The sequence below is a fragment of the Takifugu rubripes genome, chromosome 20 (assembly GCF_901000725.2).
Source record: "Takifugu rubripes chromosome 20, fTakRub1.2, whole genome shotgun sequence".
In the NCBI taxonomy this organism is placed as follows: domain Eukaryota; kingdom Metazoa; phylum Chordata; class Actinopteri; order Tetraodontiformes; family Tetraodontidae; genus Takifugu; species Takifugu rubripes.
The window spans coordinates 14,119,840-14,141,747 of NC_042304.1; the positions used below are offsets into that span (position 1 = coordinate 14,119,840).

At 43.1% G+C, this 21,908-nt stretch overlaps 2 protein-coding genes across 20 annotated transcripts in view; one reads left to right on the top strand and one right to left on the bottom strand.

Moving 5' to 3' along the window:
• Positions 1-21,908, top strand: part of dock7 (dedicator of cytokinesis 7) — a 28,731-nt gene that overhangs the window by 3,915 nt on the left and 2,908 nt on the right. For 2 of the 19 annotated variants that reach the window (XM_029827612.1, XM_029827606.1), the window contains exons 9-44: positions 211-360; positions 481-561; positions 722-884; positions 1,289-1,431; positions 1,510-1,603; positions 1,691-1,853; positions 7,768-7,956; positions 8,197-8,335; positions 8,508-8,609; positions 9,029-9,115; positions 9,787-10,018; positions 10,199-10,363; positions 10,577-10,597; positions 10,811-10,980; positions 11,914-12,006; positions 13,199-13,288; positions 14,044-14,139; positions 14,227-14,367; positions 14,446-14,559; positions 14,806-14,973; positions 15,154-15,293; positions 15,375-15,544; positions 15,621-15,799; positions 15,910-16,092; positions 16,395-16,554; positions 16,768-16,864; positions 17,583-17,600; positions 18,253-18,349; positions 18,447-18,581; positions 18,674-18,826; positions 18,918-19,076; positions 19,178-19,278; positions 19,371-19,563; positions 19,643-19,786; positions 19,882-20,013; positions 20,677-20,691. In XM_029827612.1, coding sequence (XP_029683472.1) covers positions 211-360; positions 481-561; positions 722-884; positions 1,289-1,431; positions 1,510-1,603; positions 1,691-1,853; positions 7,768-7,956; positions 8,197-8,335; positions 8,508-8,609; positions 9,029-9,115; positions 9,787-10,018; positions 10,199-10,363; positions 10,577-10,597; positions 10,811-10,980; positions 11,914-12,006; positions 13,199-13,288; positions 14,044-14,139; positions 14,227-14,367; positions 14,446-14,559; positions 14,806-14,973; positions 15,154-15,293; positions 15,375-15,544; positions 15,621-15,799; positions 15,910-16,092; positions 16,395-16,554; positions 16,768-16,864; positions 17,583-17,600; positions 18,253-18,349; positions 18,447-18,581; positions 18,674-18,826; positions 18,918-19,076; positions 19,178-19,278; positions 19,371-19,563; positions 19,643-19,786; positions 19,882-20,013; positions 20,677-20,691 — 4,677 coding nt within the window. The remainder of the gene's footprint in view (positions 1-210; positions 361-480; positions 562-721; positions 885-1,288; positions 1,432-1,509; positions 1,604-1,690; positions 1,854-7,767; positions 7,957-8,196; positions 8,336-8,507; positions 8,610-9,028; positions 9,116-9,786; positions 10,019-10,198; positions 10,364-10,576; positions 10,598-10,810; positions 10,981-11,913; positions 12,007-13,198; positions 13,289-14,043; positions 14,140-14,226; positions 14,368-14,445; positions 14,560-14,805; positions 14,974-15,153; positions 15,294-15,374; positions 15,545-15,620; positions 15,800-15,909; positions 16,093-16,394; positions 16,555-16,767; positions 16,865-17,582; positions 17,601-18,252; positions 18,350-18,446; positions 18,582-18,673; positions 18,827-18,917; positions 19,077-19,177; positions 19,279-19,370; positions 19,564-19,642; positions 19,787-19,881; positions 20,014-20,676; positions 20,692-21,908) is intronic. The other 17 variants (XM_029827611.1, XM_029827607.1, XM_029827608.1 and 14 more) reach the window with 17 other exon arrangements.
• On the bottom strand, positions 2,984-6,008 carry angptl3 (angiopoietin-like 3). Its single transcript, XM_011615119.2, has 7 exons — positions 5,373-6,008; positions 5,131-5,241; positions 4,890-4,998; positions 4,674-4,787; positions 4,326-4,421; positions 3,944-4,216; positions 2,984-3,862 (listed from the first exon to the last, which is right to left on the bottom strand). The coding sequence occupies exons 1-7, from the start codon at positions 5,895-5,897 to the stop codon at positions 3,681-3,683; spliced, it is 1,410 nt and encodes a 469-aa protein (XP_011613421.2). The 5' UTR covers positions 5,898-6,008; the 3' UTR covers positions 2,984-3,680.

Consider the following 21,908-nt stretch of genomic DNA (forward strand, 5'->3'; position numbering starts at 1 on the left):
CTGACTTGTTGGGTCTTGATGCTGTAAACCTTTCAAATTTGGGATTTATGCTTCAGCTGTGTTACATTTACACATCTGAACATCACTCGTGTCATTTTTAATGCTGGTTAATTGACAAACACTAGGTAGCATATGACAGTGCTGTACCCGCCGGTTGTTTTAACACCGCATCACTGTCGCGCTATAAATAGGTTTCTGTCTCTCTCTCAGATTTCAGAAAACTTTTTCTTCGACCTTAACTCTGAGCAAACGAAAGCGATGCTGCGACCGCATGTGCAGACTGCAGCCATCTCCACACTGGCACGGTCTGCAATATTCTCCATCACCTATCCCTCCCAGGACGTCTTCCTTGTCATTAAGGTCAGTCTGTTTTTTCCTGTAGGTTCTTTTTTCCTGATATAATGCTAATAATATCTCACTACTGTAAACACTTGTATTAGCTTCTGTGGTAATGATAGAAGGTTTATGCTGTGTCCCTAGTTGGAAAAAGTACTGCAGCAAGGTGATATTGGAGAATGTGCTGAGCCCTATATGGTGATGAAAGAGTCAGATGCTACAAAGGTAGGGCAACTGCAATTTTCTGGGGAAAAGAAATGAATTTGTTTTTTGAGTTTTGCTCAGTTTGCACATTCCAGTTTCAAGTGCAAAATCAATCCTTGTAACCTATTGATGCTGTCCACTAATCGAGTCTGATAAGTTTGTTTTTTTCCTCCAATTTCAGAACAAAGAAAAGCTGGAGAAGCTTCGCAGCCAGTCGGAGCAGTTCTGCCAACGTCTCGGCCGGTACCGAATGCCATTTGCCTGGACCGCCATCCACTTGATGAACATTGTAAACAGTGCTGGTAGTCTGGAGAGAGATACTGAGCTGGAGATGAGCCTGTCAGGTAAGAATTGTCCTTTTAAAGTAACCCTTTGATTGCAGTGGCAAACATGGTGCATAAATAGCTGAATATTCCAACCCAGGTTTTGGAAGTTCACTACACTTTCATTAAAATGGAGATGGATTACACTGTTTTGTGCTTTTTATTCTTCTTCCACCTACACTACTGCATGTAGTTATCATGATAGTCTTTGGCTGAGAGGGTGTCCCTCATGCCTGGGTCATGTCATGTATTATTTTTGAGTTTGACCATTGGTCTTTGCCTAACCTTTGACCCTATGGTGTATTTTTGAACGTGGTGGTTACCTTTTTGTTGCTAGGCAGGTTTAAGAAATAAACCTGTATATCTCCTGTCAGTCGGGATGGAAAACAAATATTAATCCTGACCTCTTCTTTTACTGTGTGCAGAAAGAAAAGGCTCATGGTCAGAGCGGAGGAACTCAAGCATCATGGGAAGGCGTTCTCTGGAGAGGACCACCAGTGGAGATGAATCCTGCAGTCTGACGGGCTTTAGACCTGCAACACTTACCATTACCAATTTCTTCAAACAGGTCTCATAGACATACAAAAATACATTCAGTTTTCTTTATTTAAATGTATTTATGTTGCAACCTGTAAATGTGTTTTAGGAGGGAGACAGATTGAGTGATGAAGACTTGTACAAATTCCTAGCTGATATGAGAAGGCCTTCCTCAGTGCTGAGGAGACTCAGACCAATAACAGGTATACAGTTTGAATTTAATTGAAAGTTTTCAGAAAAAAATGTAATGGTGTTTGTAATGAATCTGACTTATTTCTGTTTCATAACAGCTCAGTTGAAGTTGGACATTTCTCCAGCTCCAGAGAACCCCCATTATTGCTTGACCCCTGACCTCCTCCAGGTTAAGCCGTACCCAGACAGCAGGGTGCGTCCCACTAGGGAGATCTTGGAGTTCCCCGCCAGAGATGTCTATGTGCCAAATACCACATACAGGTACCGAAGCAAACCTTCAGCTGAGTTGTTATTTCTTACCTTTCTGGCTAGTTGTGGAGTGAACATTAATCCAGTAAATGAAGATTTTTTTCTCAAGTGTGTGTGGCTTTTTACTGAAATGCTTCTAAAGCAGACAGTATTTAAATGTATTTATTTTTGATTAGCCTGTAGTAAAGTGTGTGCACGTTTTCAAGCGTTGCGCAGTAAAGCCCGACACTGGCTTGTTAATGTTCACTCCATGTCTCCCAGTAAAGGCCATAGATCTTCTGTGTGAGGAAGTTCTGTTTTAGTCAAGGTCACCTGGAGGTCTGTCCTTAAGACCACCTGTTACATTTATGCTTCCACACCTCATTTATCCATTATGGTCAAAAATCAGATGTATACAAAAACACAATATTATTTGCTCCCATTAGCTTTATTTTAATATCTTTATAAATACCTGTGCAGTACAGCAAATGGCCTAATTGACATTTTGATTTAGCCGGAGACACATTAACTATACAGTTTTTATGTTGAAATAGCATCACGGACAAGAGTCAATATGACTCAATAACTGGAAATATGCAAACATGATGTTTTTCCAATATTATGAGAACACACAAAGCAAGAATATTAACATAGTTTAAATATCAGAATAAAAAACACACATGAAACCAAAAGATTTCAACTACAACCAGACAACTGTTAGTACTTTAGTTATTTTTTCCCCCATGCAATTAATGATAAAGTAGCATAAACAACAATTACAAGACGTGGCATCAATAATGTTAAAGATGCATTGTTAACTGCGATTTATAGAATAATTTGCATGCAAGTTGCCATTGTGAATCAATATGACCATTTTGCAAGTGAATGTAGGGGTTGAGTAATTGAAGGACAGGTTAATGACCTCCATGGCATTGTTGCTTCATAGCAGCTGTCAGCATTTTTCAACCCAAATGCAGCAGTCCGTTATCTATTGGTCAGTACAACATCGTGACATGTCAGGAGGCCATCAGGCTACAACTAATGTTATTGAGTAGGGCTTGTTAATTACAATGTGAGTAGATATTAAAATAGAAAACAGAAAATCGCATCGGCCTGTTTAAACTATGAACTTTGGCTTTTGGTTATGTCGCATTCAGGGAGTCAGAGGTCCTCTATACGTAAGAGTGGAGAGCACATATTGGATCCTAAAACTCAAGAGTCTGATTAATCACTCTGATTAGTAATGCAAAGATGAATAATGCAACTGAGTGGGGTAATATATCAGGAATAGTACATGTGGCTTTTCACAGAAAGACTTGTGCATTTGCACGGACTTAAATTCATGAATACATTGATGATTTATATCTCTTCACGTACCGACAGGACGGGTAAAGATCTAATCTAATTTCCGTTGAGTTGGAAATGCAGCCCAGATTCTAACATTAAATTTTAATAATCCTTTCTTTTTCTTAATCTACACATCCCATCTAGAGCCCGTCCTTGTTATTCCGCCAGCGCATCTGCAGAGATCATACTTGTTGTTTTCCCACCTCATGTGCATCCTATTACTTGTTTACCAGTTTGTATTTGAAATGAAACTACTACAAAGGCTTAGACTTGACGGGTGATCGTGCTTCAGGTAGCACGTGTCAGATTGAGCTTTACATGAGGACTGTTGGATGAAAGTAGGGACTAGTCTGTGGTTGACTCAGGACTAGTTCATGCACATGACTGCCAGCTTAACAGATAGTTGTTAAACAGTATGGATAGTTCTTGTGTTACCTCACTTGAGCATTCAAACTTATTTTGTGGAGGGGAGGGGGGTTCCAGTACCCACTTTGAAGGTGTAAATTTTGAGACTCAGTGTTGGTTAGTGTGTTGGACTGGCAGTAATGTCATCTTGGTCATCTTCAGGTAAAAGGAAGGGCCTGCAGCAGGCCTCCAGTGAATGCCCCTCCTTCTGGGTGCCCTTCCTTTTGCTCTCAGCCACTGATACCTTCCATTCAGATGGGTTTCCCCACAGGCATTGACCCACCAACCACCTGTCAGTGGATCAAGTAAAAAGCATAAACTATCGGGAACAATGTGATCATAGGACATTTTGGGGTTCTCTGGGTGTCTACCTGTGTAACTGCGGTTGCAGTTGGGGTTTTGATTGTCGTCAGTATTCCTGTCCTTTGTAGAGAACCTCATGCCGGTGCTGTTGGCCAAGGCATCAGGCAGATCACCAGAGAAGTTAGTGACTTGAATGATGTAGTCTTTGGAAGGACCCTCCAATGAGAACTGGTATTCAGCCCAGTGTCTCTCCTCCTTCCAGTCCTCCAAATCAATACGCAGGATGTAATCCCCCTGCTGAGTAAGGCTGTAGATTTTCTCCAAGCCCAACCAAAAGTCGTCTGCAATAAAACGGTCCCCAAATTAATTTGATGTTAAATGAATTTCCTCTTGATACATAGTTTGTTTTCTGCTGCAGCTGACATTTATTTCAAATCACAAAATACTTACTTTGCAAGTCTCCGAACCCGAGCTCATACTTGTTCCACGACTGGTTAAATTCCACTGAACCATCGACCCTGCGCTGGACGACAGTTGAACCTCCGTCTACAGAATGCATTTAGAAATATATTCCAGGGCAGACAAACGTTCAAACAAAGATTAGAGAATGTTATTATCACAGATTAAATGACATAGTCAGCCAGTCAACACATTCCCCACACGCTTGCAGAACCTCTTGGATCTATTTTTAAAGGCCTCGTTTGTTTGCTTGCTTTGCCCAATGACCCATACCCAAGGCTCCCAGAGCCACAGAGTCTAATTCAGCTCTCACAGCAGGAACTTTAGTAATCAACCAACCTGATCCCATTTCACAGTAAACGTAGAACGGCTCAGATTGGTTGGGCTTGATAATGTAGATTCCGCTGTTTGTCTCTCCTTTGTCGAACAGCTCGCTGCAGTCTGTCGCCAGCTCTGAAAGACGGTGATGATTAATGAATTAGCTAATTAGCCCACAGCTTTGCTGTCTTTAATTCGAAGGCATTAAGGGGTACAACAGATGTGAAATAATCTCACCGTTTGTGTCCAGGCTGGAGTTTCCTGCCAGATATTCAAACAAATCAGAAATGTCTGGGTCTGGATATTTGGCCTTGTCAACTGTATCTTGGTAGTTGTCATAACTTATCTGCAAGAGGGTATAGTTACTTTTAAAACTGTGTCCAAAAAAATCCCCTCATTATTTCATATTGTTGAACAGAACATGCTGAAACCACAGACACTATAACTTATTGTGACATTTTGTCAAACAGGCGTCTACCTTGTCCTCAAGATTTGTAATCTTGATTTTCTGGTTGTTAAGCTGATCGTGCTGCTCCCTCACGGCGTTCAGAAGGATGCCAATTGTTTTTTCTTGAGTTTCAATCACTTCCTGAGAAGAACAAATGTTATCATTGTAACTGTTCTAAAAAGCCCATTTAATTGGTTAAAAATATTGAAAGTATCAAATAAAATAGTACAAATCTAGTCTGAACTCAAAGAAAAGAGACATTAAGAGCTTACCTTGAGTGTTGTGATCTCATTAACGTGGTCGAGGGGAACCATGCTCTGCGACAGTCCCTGCATCTTCTCCTCAAGGTTGCCCACCTTGCTCTGCAGCTGTGCACGCTCCTGCAGGATACTGTTGATCTTAGAGTTGATTTCCAGCGACAGATTTTTGATCTCTTCATTGTTGGCTTTCAGGTAATTGGTAGTCTTCTTCAGCTCCGCCTCTTCCTCCTTGATCTCTGATGTGACCACTGAGAGTTGGTAGAAGGAGCGGTCAAAAATGTTCAGCTTCTGGAAGATGTCGTTGATCTGGCCTTTGGTCTTGTGCACAAACTCTCGTAAGCTCTGCCCCAGTTGAAGGAGGCCATTTGCCAGTAGGCGGACATCGTCCAGCAGGGCAAAGCGAGACTTGGCTTCGGGCGGCATTGTTGCAGTGGTGAAGACATCGGAGGGCAGGGTAGTGTACTTTTCCCTACTTGAGGATTCAAGAGGGGTGGCAGCAGTGCAACTGGCAAGCAGCAGCAGGTATAACAGCTTCATCTTGGCTCTCTTATCCAGTTCCAAACAGCAGAATCCTTTACGGCTCTTTGGTGTAGCCTGTCCTCTGCTATAAACTGACCTTGCTCTTTAACTGGTGTGAGAGCAGGCTGTCCTGTGTTATATACTGCCCTCCCACCAAAGGAGGGGGGATTAGCTGATCATTAAACCCAACTGTGTTTTAGTTTCCTACCTTCCCCCCAAATCCCTCAGTAGCCCTCCCTCTCCTGAACAAACAAATCACAGCAGTGAGCAGATGACATACAGTATACATCCCCCCTTTTTTACAGCCTATTTAACCCCAATCCCCTCTCCATGCCACGGCCGACCCCTTGTTCTCCATCTGTGGCGCAGAGCTTTAGCTGATCAGCAGAAAGCCAACAATGACCATCCCAGGTTTTCTGATGGATCGTCATCCTGATCGCTCCCAAACCTGGTAACGCCTCCCTGATTGATAGCGCAGCAAGCAATTAATGTTCCTGGATTTGATTAAGAATCCTGCTGAATCAGCCCCGCAACAGCATCCCTACCCCACCCACCCCCACGTATCTCAGCATGGGGGGGGGGTCTGTCACCTGGGTTGGGCTTCTGCGTGAATAATGCTGGCAGGGTTTCACAGTCTGTACTCATGGTTGTTGTTTTATTGGCCAGATTTTTTTTTCTTCCCATGCTTCGTGGCGTCTCTCAATGGTACATGTAAACAAAAGTGTCTCTGAGGAACTGGAGAAGTCTGAGACAAAAACAGTGCTGTTTCACATCCTTATTCATGTGTGTTTTGGGCTGAAGTATGTAGGCGGCCTTACACGGTTTTAAGGAATGACAGCGACGACTGTATAAACATTATTTTCATTTAACACTTGTTTTCAAAATGCAATTGGAATTATTTTAGTTTAATTTGTTGACTGTCAACCTGTCCTTTTTGTGCACCTCTTTTCAAGTGTCACACATCCAGCATCCCCATAATTTGTGACAAGTGAAACGCGCATCTGCATCACAGACATTTTTGTGCACTGATGTGTGCTGACATCTAGGACATGCAGAGCTTTATTTTAGAATCATCAAGACATAACAGCATTAAAAAACTCTTTGGTTCCCACGTTGTCTTATTGGCTGTGTTTCCAGCTGCAGTCTCTGCGGGGCCACCCCCCACAGACTTGATCCCGTCATTGTGGTTTCTCTGCTGATCCCAGGTTACGTTACATATCCTAATTTGATGCTTCCTCCCCTTTTAGTTGTGTACTAGTAACCAGTGCTTTACTTTTGGTTACAACCAAAGTACCATGGTGGATACAAAGGCCCCCAGTTAGTTTTAGTCATACAAGTTAATATCTATGAATCAGAGTCAGGTTTATCTTTATCCATTTTAAGATTGTTGTCTATGAGTGATTGGTTGACTGGGTTAAAGTACGGCATTTAGATTTGTTGTTGCCAGCCATATAAATTGAAATTTATTTGTGACAAGTTGATATTTCTGTCAAGGGCAGCATGTGCCTCTTATGTTGCCGCTCCTCCCGCTGTTATCACCTGGACAAGCCCCCTGTATTTACCAATAGGACTAAGTTTTAACTGGTTTGGTGGCCTTGATCTCACAACTGTCAGTTTGAAGGATCTGATGTAACTCTGCTTTAACTGGGTCAAACTATTCTGATTTTATTTTTTGCATGATGTCTTTAGGAGTCACTGGTATCCCAGTAAAATTTAACTGGTCAGAACGTGATGTGAAATCAAGACTTACGTGAAAAATGGACCCTGATAAATAAACTCAAATGGGTACATTTTGACATATCTGGTGTTATACTGATTGAGAATCTAATTGGAGTAGAAATAAAGATGGCATCTATAACTCATCATGTTTTCTGTGGTTCACTTTCAGGAATCTTCTGTACGTGTACCCGCAGAGTCTAAACTTCGCCAATCGCCAAGGATCTGCCCGCAACATCACAGTCAAAGTGCAATTTATGAACGGAGAGGACCCAAACAACGCACTGCCGGTAATATTTGGGAAGTCCAGCTGTGGAGATTTTGCCAGGGAAGCCTACACTTCTGTGGTCTATCATAACCGGTATGGTATTTATTTATTTATTTTTTATTATTTTTCATTCCCTGACCTCTCAGAAATGGTGTTTTAAAGGCAAAGTCTAAAAGGAATTGAAACATTCTTCACCGTTTGTGCGTAGTTGATTTTTGAAAAAGAACCTGATGCAGTTGTTTTCTAGTTGTATTTTTTTTTCTTTCGCCTAATCCGTCAAGTCAAATCAAGCAATCTTATACTACAAAATTGCCACCTCTTTTTTGCCAACAGATCCCCAGATTTTCACGATGAGGTCAAGATTAAACTTCCCGCCTCACTGTCGGATCACCACCACATTCTCTTCACTTTTTATCACGTCAGCTGCCAGCAAAAGCAGAATACGCCGTTGGAGACCCCTGTGGGATACACGGTAGGTAACGGCCACTGAAACAGCTGCTCACCGGGGAGGGGGGGGGCACGAGGCATTTTCATTTAGCATTTTAATCATTGCGCTGCTGCTGTACATCACTGGGGAAGTTTGAATGTACAATACATGTGACCTGATTCCATTTGCTGTATTCTGTGTCCTCTGTTTTGTGCAGTGGATCCCCATGCTGCAGAGCGGGCGCCTGAGAACAGGACACTTCTGCTTGCCTGTATCTCTGGAAAAACCCCCACAATCATATTCTGTGCTCTCACCTGATGTAAGATAATCAAATTCTTTGTCTGTTTTCAAATAAGTTGTGTGAAAAGATTTCTTTTTAAGATTTATTGTGGCCCAAGAAACAACCCAATATTAATTTAAACCAATATTAGATTAAGGTAAAATCAAATTTAACAGTATAGATTGTTTTTGGAAACATTGTGAGCTGGATTATTTGTTTTTTTTACAGATTTTATATTGTATGTTCAATTGCATCCATATAGATTCTTGTCAAATTCTGCAGCAATATAGCAAATGTAGAAATGTGATGGTTTATATACAAGCAAAGCTTAGGAGTTTGCTTTTGAGGCAAATACAGTATTAGGACACTCCTCTCAGTATGTAAACCATTTTGTCATTAACATCATTTCTGATTTTTGTTGCTCATTTTAATTGAGCCATGCATTTATGTTACGTCAGGTTCCTCTCCCGGGAATGAAGTGGGTGGACAACCATCGAGGGGTATTTAATGTGGAAGTGGTCACTGTTTCAGCCATTCACACTCAGGTAAGAAGGTTGTGTGCAGTAGTTTAAGTTCTGTTTGGGGGGAAAAGAGGTGATAAACATTAATTAATGCTACTCTGTAACAGCATATTTTCCTTGGAGCAACAAGTAACAAACAGTGTTTCAATTTTGGACGGTTGTTACTTCCTTGCACCAGGTCATTATTGGGCCAGACTTGCTTTGCCAGTAATTTACTGGGGCCTACTCCATCTCTGTATGGTCTGACTATGGGCTGCCTCTGGTCCCTAGGAGCCAAACTGAGATTAATGTGCCCATTAATCATTGTGCCCGGCACAGATAAAACTCACTGAACTCTCATGCGTTCTTGTACCAAAGTAAGTTTAGCCGTTTCAACATGATGAGCCAACTTTGTGAAAAGTAGAAACAAGCTTCCACTTCTATGACACCCTTTCTACTCTACATTCTTCTTATTTAACACAGTTTCATGACCAAGTAGTGCCACTTTCCTGATTAAATGCTGAGACCTAATCTCAAACACCGGGGTTCATATCTCATCTGTAAGGTCTAAGGACAGTACACACTTACATTTGTCATTGGATTTGTTGTGTAAAACAAATGCTAATTCTTTCTCTATACTCTTTATTGTATTTATGTATCTGTATTTTACAAGCAAATGTCATTTCTCCCCTCTTTTGTACCCTCCCACTCTCCAGGACCAGTACCTTGATAAGTTCTTTGCCTTGGTACACGCCCTGGACGAGCACATGTTCCCGGTCAGGATAGGAGACATGCGGATCATGGAAAACAACCTGGAGGCTGAGCTCAAATCCAGCATTGCAGCACTCAACTCTGCTCAGCTGGAGCCCGTGGTCCGATTTCTTCACCTTCTACTCGACAAGCTGGTGTTGCTGGTCGTGCGTCCGCCGGTCATCGCCGGGCAAATAGGTAATTCCTTCCATGATGCGCAACTGCAGCCTGGATGTTTTCCTTCAGTTCTATTCAGAGATGGACTGAGGTGTTTTATGTATTTTTATTGGATGCATGTGATTGATGTGACTTTGTATTTGTTGTATTTTTGTTTTTCACTGTCTGCTGATTATGCTTCCTCTTTGTATTCGTGATCAGTGAACCTGGGCCAGGCGTCGTTCGAGGTCATGGCAACCATTGCAAACCGTCTCTATAAATACCTGGACGCCAGCCAGGACATGCATGGCCGAAATGGCTTACTGTCCTCGTATATCCACTATGTGTTCCGCTTGCCCAGCACTGACCCCAACTCACACTCTCCAGGTATTTTCCTCAGATTTCTGAGCTGTACTCTTTTTTTTTTCTTCACTCTTTCCCTACTTTTCTGTTTTTCTACTTTTGCATTATTCTCGCTTGCCTCCACTGAATGTCTATTATAAACCTACCTGCCATATTTTTAATTTTTCCATTCATTTTTTTTTTTTTTTGCCATTTTCTTCATAACTTTGTGTTTTGTCTTCTGACTGCTCAACAAAGACACCAACTCATCTTTACAAGGTATATAAAGCCCAACACAGACAATTTTAAGTCTGTCCTCCCTTTAAATTAGAAAGACATTGCATTTTTTTGTATAGAACGTCATTTTAGACATTCCATGTCACTGTTCATGTAGTTAAAATCTTAATCTGCTGCCATTTTATTACTTTAGTTCCTCTGGCTTGTAGTAATTGCTTATTAGTGAGATACTGCCCTTTTCTTTTTACATCTCAGGTCCAGGAGGGTTGGGAGGTTCGGTTCATTATGCAACCATGGCCCGCTCAGCTGTTCGTCCAGCCAGCCTCAATCTGAACCGTTCCCGCAGCCTCAGCAACAGCAACCCGGACATCTCCGGAACACCCACGTCACCAGATGACGAGGTCCGCTCCATCATTGGCAGCAAGGTAAGATGATCATTGGCAACAGTTCTATATATAAATATATGTATATATATATATATATATATATATGCGTAACTGGAACTTTACATCATACTTTTAGTTCTAAAAGACATAAATACAAAATATGTCTGCTCCATGAAAAAGGTAAATCTTATTGTCAGTATTAAATATTTAGCAAGAATGCAATCAAACTGCTTCCTTTGATTTCAGATAGGTTTATCAGGTGACTGTGCTGAATCCCTGTGTACAGTGACAGTGTACATAGGACTATTTCAACATGTAGAATATATGTACACTGTGTAAACAAAGCCTGCACATCTTATCTCTCTATTTTAGCCCCAACCTGATGTCATCAGCAGACAGTCTGAATGATCAGGGTGTGCAGGTTGTGCAACTTGACTTTAAAAAAAGATTCAGTTTATTGCCACATCAGACAGTAGATGGCATTAACATCTGTCCAGTCATTTTCCTTTTAGAAACAAATGGGGGTTTTGTGGGGAATTTGGAGTCTCAGCTTCTTTTTATTTAATCAGAATGAGATATTACACACTAGGTCTTGTCTCGCATTTAATATGTTTCTTTCATTCAACCCAAGTAAGTGCCTGTTTATTGACTGAATGCAGCCCTTTTTTCCATGAATGTGTCCTTTCTTGCTAATACTGAACTAAACCTTTCTTCTCTTGTCTCTGAGGAAGGGGAACTTATTTCCTTTAGAGCAAAAGTCAGAGAGAACCTTTGTACTGCTCCTTTTGTGGTGATGTTTTCAATTTTTTTTTTTGACAGCTAACCATGTTTGGTTCTTGGGCATCTTTCAGCTGTCCTGGCCTCTGAACCTCTTTAACTTGTCAATATTCCTTCCCTCCTCCTTTCCCTGTGCTGCTCACTCATTCCCTTGCTTCCTGCCTGCCTTGTGTCCTTTGACCTTGGCACACCTAGGGCTTAGACCGCTCCAACTCGTGGGTGCACACCATGGGCTGTAAGAGTGCCCCCTGGGGATCCAGCCCTGGGTCCGCTCCAGAAACCATGCAGGTGGTTTTATGAATACCCCGTCCTCAACTTTGCCTCACTGCAAAACCAAATGACCCTTTTCACCTTGAACAGAGTATTGTTGTACTTGAAGTTTTGGTTTCTTTGTGTACTTTGTCAATGTTGGGCCATCATTTTCCCCCTTAAAGAGTACTTTAAGCAGGACATCATTGCATTAGTGCTGTCATAGTGATGCCTTTCTTTGACTGTATGTTAATATGAACATTGCTGTGGTTTATGAAGGCGAACCATTCAAATTAGTTTAAACCCATTTAGCACTTTACCTATGTAGTACGGAGACATAAAAGACCAAAACTTCAAAATATGACGATATTCTTGAAAACATAATCCTCTTATCATCTCATACATTGATCATACATGACACTACTGCTTTATGCCAGTCATCCCGCCTCACTGATTATACCAAACGCTAACCTTTTTCTCACTGTTTGCATTAAGACATATGGACTGAAAACATATATTGAGTGCCAGTTCATTAATTATTCTTTTTCAAAATTTTTTGATGAGAAAAAGTGCAGTGGTAAAACTAACCCCATCAGATCTTCGTCAGTAGTTTTTAGAAATAATCTAACTCATTGGTGTCTTCCTCCCTTCTCCCACCAAAACCTTCATTCTTCCATCGTTGAACTGATCGTCTCCCCTCTCAGCTAGTAAAGCTTGCATGATCTCGCATGTTGTGTTCCTGTCCTAATGCAACATCTGTCAGCTTCATCTGATGTTCTGCCATTCTCACTTTTATACATTAAATACTGTTTAGATTTAGAGCATAAAATAAATTCTATGTTATCACAAAATGACTCGTTCACACTGTTGACATATTACTTGGTATAACTTATGAACCATCATTTTATGTCCATGATTTTTCTTGGAGGGATACAAAATTGCGCAACTTTAAGCAAGACCTGGTGAAACTAATATAAAAACAGCATAGAATGTATTTACATGATTTTTAGCCGTTTTTTTATCCCTCCTGCCAGCTGTTTTAGATTGTATTTACAGCATTACACTGATATGTCCTGTGTCCACGTGTGTCTTCATCTGTGAAAATGTTAATTGTGCATTTGTGTGTTGTCCAGTAGACACATTCTGTGTGCTGGGGTATTAGGTGCAGCCCCACCCTCCCGTTGCTCTTCCACTAACCTTATTGTCACCGTTCCATTCATCCCACCCATAGGCCATGGAGCGCTGTGGCAATCGCATGTCTTCGCACACTGAGAGCGCCAGTTTCTTGCAAACATTAACAGGACGGTTGCCCACAAAAAAGGTAGAGCCACTTGCACCGGGGCAGGAGCCAAACCCTACCCACCTATTTGCTCACCTCCTCACCTGTCTTGTCTGGATGTGTTCCTCTGAATTGATCGATGTCGTATTTGGTGGTCGTGGAGTCTTGTTGAATGCTGAATGTCAGTGACCTGCCTCTTGTTGTTGACGTGTCAGGGGTTTTGATGCAGCACCACCGTTAGCACAGTCTGGCTACTTTTCATCCTACTCTGTGATGTCCTCTCAGACATCGAGGTCACATTTACTCTCCAGTCATCTGCCTCTACCTGAACTTCCCACGATACATTCTGTGAAGTGGAAGGTAGTTTGGTCAGTAAATGTATTAAACACTTGGAGCATTTAACCGCTGACCTGAAACATTATTTAAGAATCGTTATTAAAAGACTCGCTCAGTTCTAGTTCTGGTTCTCTAAAGAGCCAGTAGAATGAGCCAGACAGTGTTTGATGTTGGTTGCACACATGGTGCCATGTATTGATGAATACTGTAGTCTTCTTTCAACGCTAAAAGCCTTTTGGTGTAACTAACCCTTATTGTTTGGAACCTTGAATTTTGTCTAATCCATTTATTATTATTTCATGTCTTACCCCCCAGCATGTCTTGAGGTCTGTTTTATTCTAAGATGGGGTTTTATTCTCCTGGTCCCTCACAGTGTCTCCTTTTATTTTCCTGTCCTTGTCTGTCCTCCCTTCCCCCTCATTATTTTGTCCACGTGTTTCCGATTTAATCGTCTGTTTTAGCTGTTCCACGAAGAGCTGGCCCTGCAGTGGGTGGTGAGCAGTGGGAGCATCCGAGAAGGTGCCCTGCAGCAGGCCTGGTTTTTCTTTGAACTGATGGTGGGGAAACCTTCTTACATCTAAAAACAGCCCTAACTTTGATGGGCATTTGTAGCAGATGGTCCTTTTTTCCCTCCCTTACCACAGGTGAAGAGCATTATTCACCACCTGTACTTCACTGATCGCTTGGAGTCACCCAGGAAGAACCGTTTCCCCGAACGCTTCATGGATGACATCACAGCCCTGGTCAGCACCATTGCAGGTGACATCGTATCTCGTTTCCAGAAGGTGAGAAAACAGCAAGGTTCCCTCCACAATAAGTTATGACGTTGTTATAAACATAACTCATGTATTTTTGTTTACCAGGACCTGGAGCTGGTGGAGAGACTAAACACAAGCCTGGCGTTCTTCCTCAACGATTTGTTGTCGGTCATGGACAGAGGCTTCGTCTTCACCCTAATCAGAGCGTACTGGAAACAGGCAAGCGTATAGTGAGGTGTACCAAATCTTACAAATTCAATTTTTATAGGCAGAGATCAGGCAGCCAGATCATCAGTGTAGGCTTCATTGTCATTATCTGACATCACTGCACTTTAAGATTTGCTCTATTGAAGAGAACTGAAGAGTTCATTAACATTTTCAGATCTGAGTTCTCTATCAACTGTGATACTGTGATGCCCTTCTTGGTCCAGGCTGTAAAAATAAGACTTTCCATTTTATTTCCAGGTGTCGACAAAGCTTTATGCTCTGCAGAACCCAACCTTGGAGTCTCTGAGGCTGGACTTTCTGCGCATCATTTGTAGCCATGAACATTATGTTACACTCAACCTGCCTTGCTGTCTGCTCACCCCACCCGCCTCACCTTCACCCTCTGTGTCTTCAGCAACCTCACAGGTCAGACTTGTGATAGATACTTGTAGACTTGTGGAAGTGACTCATATTTTAGTCGAGTGTGATGATTAAGAATAACAATTTAATTGTCGGTAAGAGATTTTGTGGAATAAATTTTCCAGCAGTTAGTATAGTCGCATCATGTTCCGTCTAAACGTGTTGATGTTCCTCTTCTGTCCTCAGAGTTCTGGTTTCTCCACACATGTCCAGGACCAAAAGATAGCCAATATGTTTGAGCTGTCTGCCCCCTTCAGGGAACAGCACTTTCTGGCTGGACTGGTGCTGTCTGAACTGTCTGTAATATTGGACCCTGAAAATGAAGGGTCGGTACCCAAATTTCTTCTACGAAAATGGATTTAAAAGGCAGTCTATGTTTATTTCTGTCTGTCTTCTTGTCATTATAGGATGTTTGGCCTCCATAAAAAAGTGGTCAGCGTCGTTCACAACCTCCTGTCCAGCCATGACTCTGACCCACGCTATGCTGACCCTGAGGTGAAGGCCAGGGTCGCCATGCTTTACCTGCCCCTCATTGGCATCGTCATGGAAACGCTACCACAACTCTATGACTTTTCAGGTAAATATTATGGGCTCCTGTAAACATTGTTGTTCTTTCTTATTGAGTGAAAATATCTCTCTCTGTGACTCGCTAGAGTCCCATAACCAGTGGGGGCGGCCAGGCTGTCCGCAGGGTGCAGCAGTGGGCTGCAGTGGTGAAGACGCTGAAGGTGAGGCTAACAGCCTAATCAGCCAGACTGTTGCCATGGCAATAGCGGGAACCGCCACCGCTTCCCCTATATCTCGACCGAGTAGCTTCTTGCTGAACTCGCAGGTAATTCTTGTAGTTAGTGGAGTTGCGTTTAAATTAGAAAACACACAAGGAGCCAGGTTCGTAGACGTTTCTCTCATTTCGTGGTCGTTTGCTCCCCCGCCAACGTCCAGGCGAGTCGTCAACACGGTAGCTTCACGGCCGAGTCAAGTCGCAGTCTTCTCATCTGTCTGCTGTGGGTACTGAAGAATGCTGATGAGATGGTGTTACAGAAATGGTTCACAGATTTGTCTGTGTCACAGTTGAACCGCCTGCTGGATCTCCTCTTCCTCTGTGTCTCTTGCTTTGAGTACAAGGTAGAACCGCCGTTTCTTGTGTCGACGCTCTTGTGCTAACTCGTGCACTTAGCAACAGTAGCTTCTGTGCTGATATGCTTTGGCTATTAAATGTGCTGATAAAATACCAGCAACTTCCTGCTTTCCATAAACATGCCTTTACTCATGTGTGTTTCAAGCACACATGCAGTGCAGTCAGTTTTCTTTTTGGGCTTCCATTTCTTTTGCCTCTACTAACCTGTATTTTCTGGCTGAGTGCTGTGATGTAAATAACTTTCCCACTGTGCTCTTTGTCATTTCACCCTCTGCCTCTTGGATACAAGGCCCATGTTGTGTTCACCATGCAGGGAAAGAAGGCGTTCGAAAGAATGAACAGCTTAACTTTTAAGAAGTCCAAAGACATGAAGGCCAAGCTGGAGGAGGCCATACTGGGCAGCATCGGGGCCAGACAGGAGATGGTGCGACGCAGCAGAGGGCAGCTAGGTGGGGGCACTAGTCCAACAGCATGTACATTTTTAAAATATAGAGATATTTTTTATTGGGGGCGGGGATTACAGAAATTCCAAAGCAATTCCTCAAAATGACCTTTTGAGTAAGGTACAGCAGATGCTGTTGTAACCATTTAGCTTCCAGAAGTCATATTTTACCCTCATTACCACCCTCATAAAAAGTAAATAATCCCTTTGCACCATTTAGAACGGAGTCCATCTGGCAGTGCCTTCGGCAGTCAGGAGAATCTACGCTGGAGAAAGGACATGACCCACTGGAGGCAAAATAATGAAAAGATGGACAAGTATGCACATTCTGTTTCACTTTTAATGGTTTATTAAATGTCACAGAACAACCTAAAAAAAGCTCCTCTTTTTCTGTTCTGGGCTCTATTTTTGTTGTACACCCGCACATAAATATGATTGCGTATGTCTTACACCGCAAATGCTGCTATACTGCACATTTAAATGCTGTTTTGAACGTACTTCACCTCATTTCTAAAAGCAGCAAAGAAAATTATGCACAATTCATGATGCCTAAATAGCAGAATGTGCTCATTTTATAATCCCCTGACTCACTTGTACAGTTGAAAAAAACTGAAAATAGAATTTCACATGGTGATTTGTTTTTCAAGGATCTGTTTGAATAAATAAATGAATAAATTTGATACTAATATCACATCTGAGTAAGGACCAAAAAAAGATTCCAAATTTAAACGTTCCATTGTTCATCAGAGCACATCATCATTATCCGTCTGAATCATCTGCTCATAAATGCTAATCATCTCCCTGCCAGTTTGCTTTCATCATTCATTTTCATCATTGTTTCACTGGATTTATGTAACCGCAAAAAAAATTCCAGCTTATTCATTCATTTATTTAGACTGATTTATGCGTTGCAGTGATAAAATCAAAGATCGCTGTTTCTCATCGCCTTAAACAGTTTGTCATTTTTTAAACTTGAGCTCCACTCTTTGTTTTCTGTTAACTTCTGTGTTCTCTCACGTTGCTGTGTTTATATAGGGGTCACAGATCAGTCAGGTACTGTATGGTCCCCATTTGATTTGTGCTCCGTTTGAATTTCCCCCTGTCTCCGGTTCTCGTTTATGGTGTATTCACATGCTTGTGAGCATTTTGGCATTTTTATCAGGTTTCTCTGTGATTAACATCATAAATCTCAAGTTTCAGAACATGCAGGATTTCCCAACGAACTTTGGTGACCAGTGTTAATTATTCCAGGGTCTGACGCGCCCACTTCAGGAGTCATTTCCTCCCTAGTTTAGTTCCATAAGCTCATATATGCACATGAATGCACTGACAGAGGCCCTCTGCTCCTGGTCCCCCCCCATCCAGCTCCCGAACCCTTCCCATCCCATCCCTCCTGTCTTGGTAACACTGCCTGATTGGGGCTTGGTAGTGGTTGCAGTGGGTCTGCTCTGCTTTTTAACCAGTTTGCTTCTTGTTTGGGGTTTTTCATATAAAATAACACAACATAAATGCTCTTTTTGTCCTAATGTGTGAAATATGTGATATATTTGTAAGTTTCTATGTCAAACAACCTTTGATAATTCTGTAGCTGTTTACCTTTTATAACTCCGAGCTTCCAACCCCTCTGCTGAAGAAAGGATATATTAAAAATGATTGTTTTTAAAAAAGACAAGTTTGATTAAGCCTTCTGTCACTTTCATTGTAGGACCAGAGCAGAGCTGGAACATGAAGCCCTCATCGATGGAAATCTTGCAACTGAGGCCAACCTGATTATCCTGGACACCTTAGAGATTGTTGTGCAGGTTTGTGAAGAGGAATAAATGCAACATATAAAGACACATCGCTCTTTAAATCTGTGATCTGATACAAAGTGGGTTTTTTTCTTTCTTTTTATTGCAGACGGTGTCTGTGACGGAGTCGAAGGAGAGCGTCCTCGGTGGCGTCCTGAAGGTGCTGCTCCACAGCATGGCCTGCAACCAGAGCGCCCTCTACCTCCAGCACTGCTTTGCCACCCAGAGGGCACTGGTATCGAAGGTGAGGGTGGCCTTGGATCAAATGTGAACCATTTCCTCAGTGTTCTGGCGTTTATCTAGGCATGTGGGGTTGACTTCTCTCTGCTTTTGCAGTTTCCTGAGCTGCTGTTTGAGGAGGAGACCGAGCAGTGTGCTGACCTGTGCCTGAGGCTGTTGAGGAGCTGCAGCAGCAGCATCAGCATCATCAGAGCCCACGCCAGCGCGTCGCTCTACCTGCTCATGAGGCAAAACTTTGAGATCGGCAACGTAAGTATCACACCTGAAAGGCCAAGCGCTGCCTCCTCGTTGATCAGCCACATCCAGCACTTTGTCGTCTGTGACTTTTTGTCGTTTTTAGAACTTTGCAAGAGTGAAGATGCAGGTGACCATGTCGCTTTCATCCCTGGTGGGGACGTCTCAAAATTTTAACGAGGAGTTCTTACGTCGCTCCCTGAAGACCATCCTCACCTACGCAGAAGAAGACTTGGAGCTGAGAGAGACCACATTCCCAGACCAGGTACAGATTTATGGTCCGACTGCCGGCTGGTCGTCCATCACGCTGTTAGAATACTGCTGACTGGCTGACACACGGTCGATCCATTTGTGCTCCATCACCAGGTTCAGGACCTGGTCTTTAATCTACACATGATCCTGTCTGACACCGTCAAGATGAAGGAGCACCAGGAAGACCCCGAAATGCTAATAGATCTGATGTACAGGTACAAAATCCATGCAGATTTCATCAAACACCTTTAGCTCTGATCTAAAATCTGATCGTCTTTATAAACGGCGCCTGTTTTTCCTTCGGTAGGATTGCTAAGGGTTACCAGACGTCACCTGACCTGCGCCTGACGTGGCTCCAGAACATGGCTGGTAAACACTCGGAGAGGAACAACCACGCCGAGGCGGCTCAGTGTCTGGTTCACAGCGCCGCTCTGGTTGCAGAATACCTGAGCATGCTCGAGGACCGCAAGTATCTGCCCGTGGGCTGCGTCACCTTCCAGGTGAGGAGAGAAGTGCCCTCGCCTATGAGCATGACGGAGTGGACCCATTTGTACTGTCTGTGTGTGTGTGTGTGTGCAGCATATTTCCTCCAACGTGCTGGAGGAATCCGCCGTCTCTGATGATGTGGTGTCACCAGACGAGGAGGGCATATGCTCAGGGAAATACTTCACGGAGATCGGCCTTGTGGGCCTCCTGGAGCAGGCGGCTGCTTCCTTCTCTATGGTGAGACCTGGTGGTAAAGGAAATCCAGCATCTTTTTGGGCTAATTTGAGGCAACCGCTTTAGTGTTTGTTGGTTTTCCTCGATCTCCTCTCCAGGCGGGCATGTACGAGGCCGTAAATGAAGTGTACAAGGTCCTCATCCCTATCCACGAAGCCAACAGGGACGCCAAGAAGCTAGCCACCATTCATGGTAAACTACAGGAAGCATTCAGCAAAATCGTACATCAGGTAAACGCGCTGCTCACCAGGTCACCTCATCACACTCGGAGCTCGTCCGCCAACGCTGAATGTACAAGATCAATGTGTGTTTTGCATTTTCCCATATTTTTGGTGCACTGTTGATGGTTTATGATCAACAAGAGACCTTTGTTGTGCTGCAAGAACCTTCTGGTTTGTTTTAACTATGAGATTCCTCTGAGGCTTCCCTCACCCCCCTGGATTGAGTAGCAGTAAAAGCAACATTGGAAAAAAGCCCCCCCCCTCAAATGTTTGGCAGCTTTGCATGACATTGGTATTCTTCATTTTACTTCTGGTGTATTTATTTAAGCTCGCATGCTTATTTATTGCAGAGTGTGTTGAGGCCTGAGATGTGGGGAGGGAGTGTTGTTTTTTAAAGTGACATTTGAGGTGAAGCTGCCGTGTGGGAAAGGTTCCAGTCGTCCGGTGAGCAGAGCAACAGTCCTCACAAACACTCCGTGCTGACCAAGGAAGTGCCTTTGGTTTGTGTTGTAGAGTTCTGTTGCGCTGTTCACCGCATTCACCAGAAATCGGGATTATCTTCAGTTTCCTTGCTGTAAAACAACAGTGTGCATGTAGATGCCACACTGTCCGGGTGCGTGTGTGTGTGTGTCTGTTGTGGTTCACTTGTCCTGTATTCTCTTTGTCACACAGAGTACTGGCTGGGAGGTAGGTGGCTGAACAGTTCCTTGGCCCTGCTCGTCTATCTGTCGTTTTTATTTACCCTCATCTTTTGATGTGCTAGCATCCAGGCGCTCTCTTTGCTTTGTGACACACATCCAAACAGTTAACATCTGCAGACAATGCACAGCTGTCTGCCCCTCCCCCCCCCCCCCCGCCCGGGGACACTCACTGCGAACGCGGCAACATCACCATCTTCCCCTCTCACCCCCCCCTTCCTTTCATAACGCTCCACGGGAGCTTGTTTCTGTAGCGTGACGGCGTCTGCAGGCTGTGCATGGGAGCCACAGTGTGTGGCGCTAACGGCAGACGTCTCGTGCATCACGTGCACAGCACAAACGTCCCCGTTCTCCTTGTCTGTCCGTCCGTCCGTCCGCCGGGCAAAGCGCCCTCGCTGGCGGACCGACCGTCACTTTTCATCACCCATGTTCACCCACAGGGCTCGATTTCAGCACCTTGTTTTCATTTGAAGAGCAGCTTTGATTCTCGGACAGTTTCTAAACGAGCTGTCGCAGACGCTCAGCGGGTCCAGGCTCAAACCAAATTCCCATTTTGATTCCTTTTCGTTTCACTCAGTAATCTGGGGATTACTTGATTTATTGGTATTAACTCCATCCTACCTGTTGTTTTTAACTAAATCGACCCCTGTTTGTTTTCACCCATTTTGGTCTTTTTTAACCGTATTAACATCAGTTTTCATGGTTTGTTGCATGAACCTGATCTTTTGGAAATGCACTGAAAGTGCATGTTGCTTTTGATGGTTGTGGAGTTTGGGTTTTTTTGCCATCTTATCTTTGCATGCCCTCCACAACCAGTTCCTGTTGGATCTCTTTTAGCTTTTATGTGTTGGTTTGTGTTTTTTTGATATTCTGGAGAGGAAGAATCCTCATTAAATTTGTTCTGTTTTCTCCTTTTTGATTTCCCTGGTTGCCGACCCTTCCTCCCCACTTTACTTAATTGTGTCTTGTGGTAAGTTCCGAGTTTTCAGGGCCTCTTTTAGTTTTCCATTTATTTGTTATAATTTTTTAAAGATCGCCTTCAACCTGAAATCAGAAGATCCTAACCGCTGCTTCTCTCTGGCTCCTATTTCTTCACATTTTTTAAAAATAAAACAGTGTAATGTAGTGATCTTGGTGCTCTGGCTGGGATCTAAAGTTTATTTTATTGGTTTCTGAGTGTGGTTGTGCTCACAGAGGTCTTTGGAG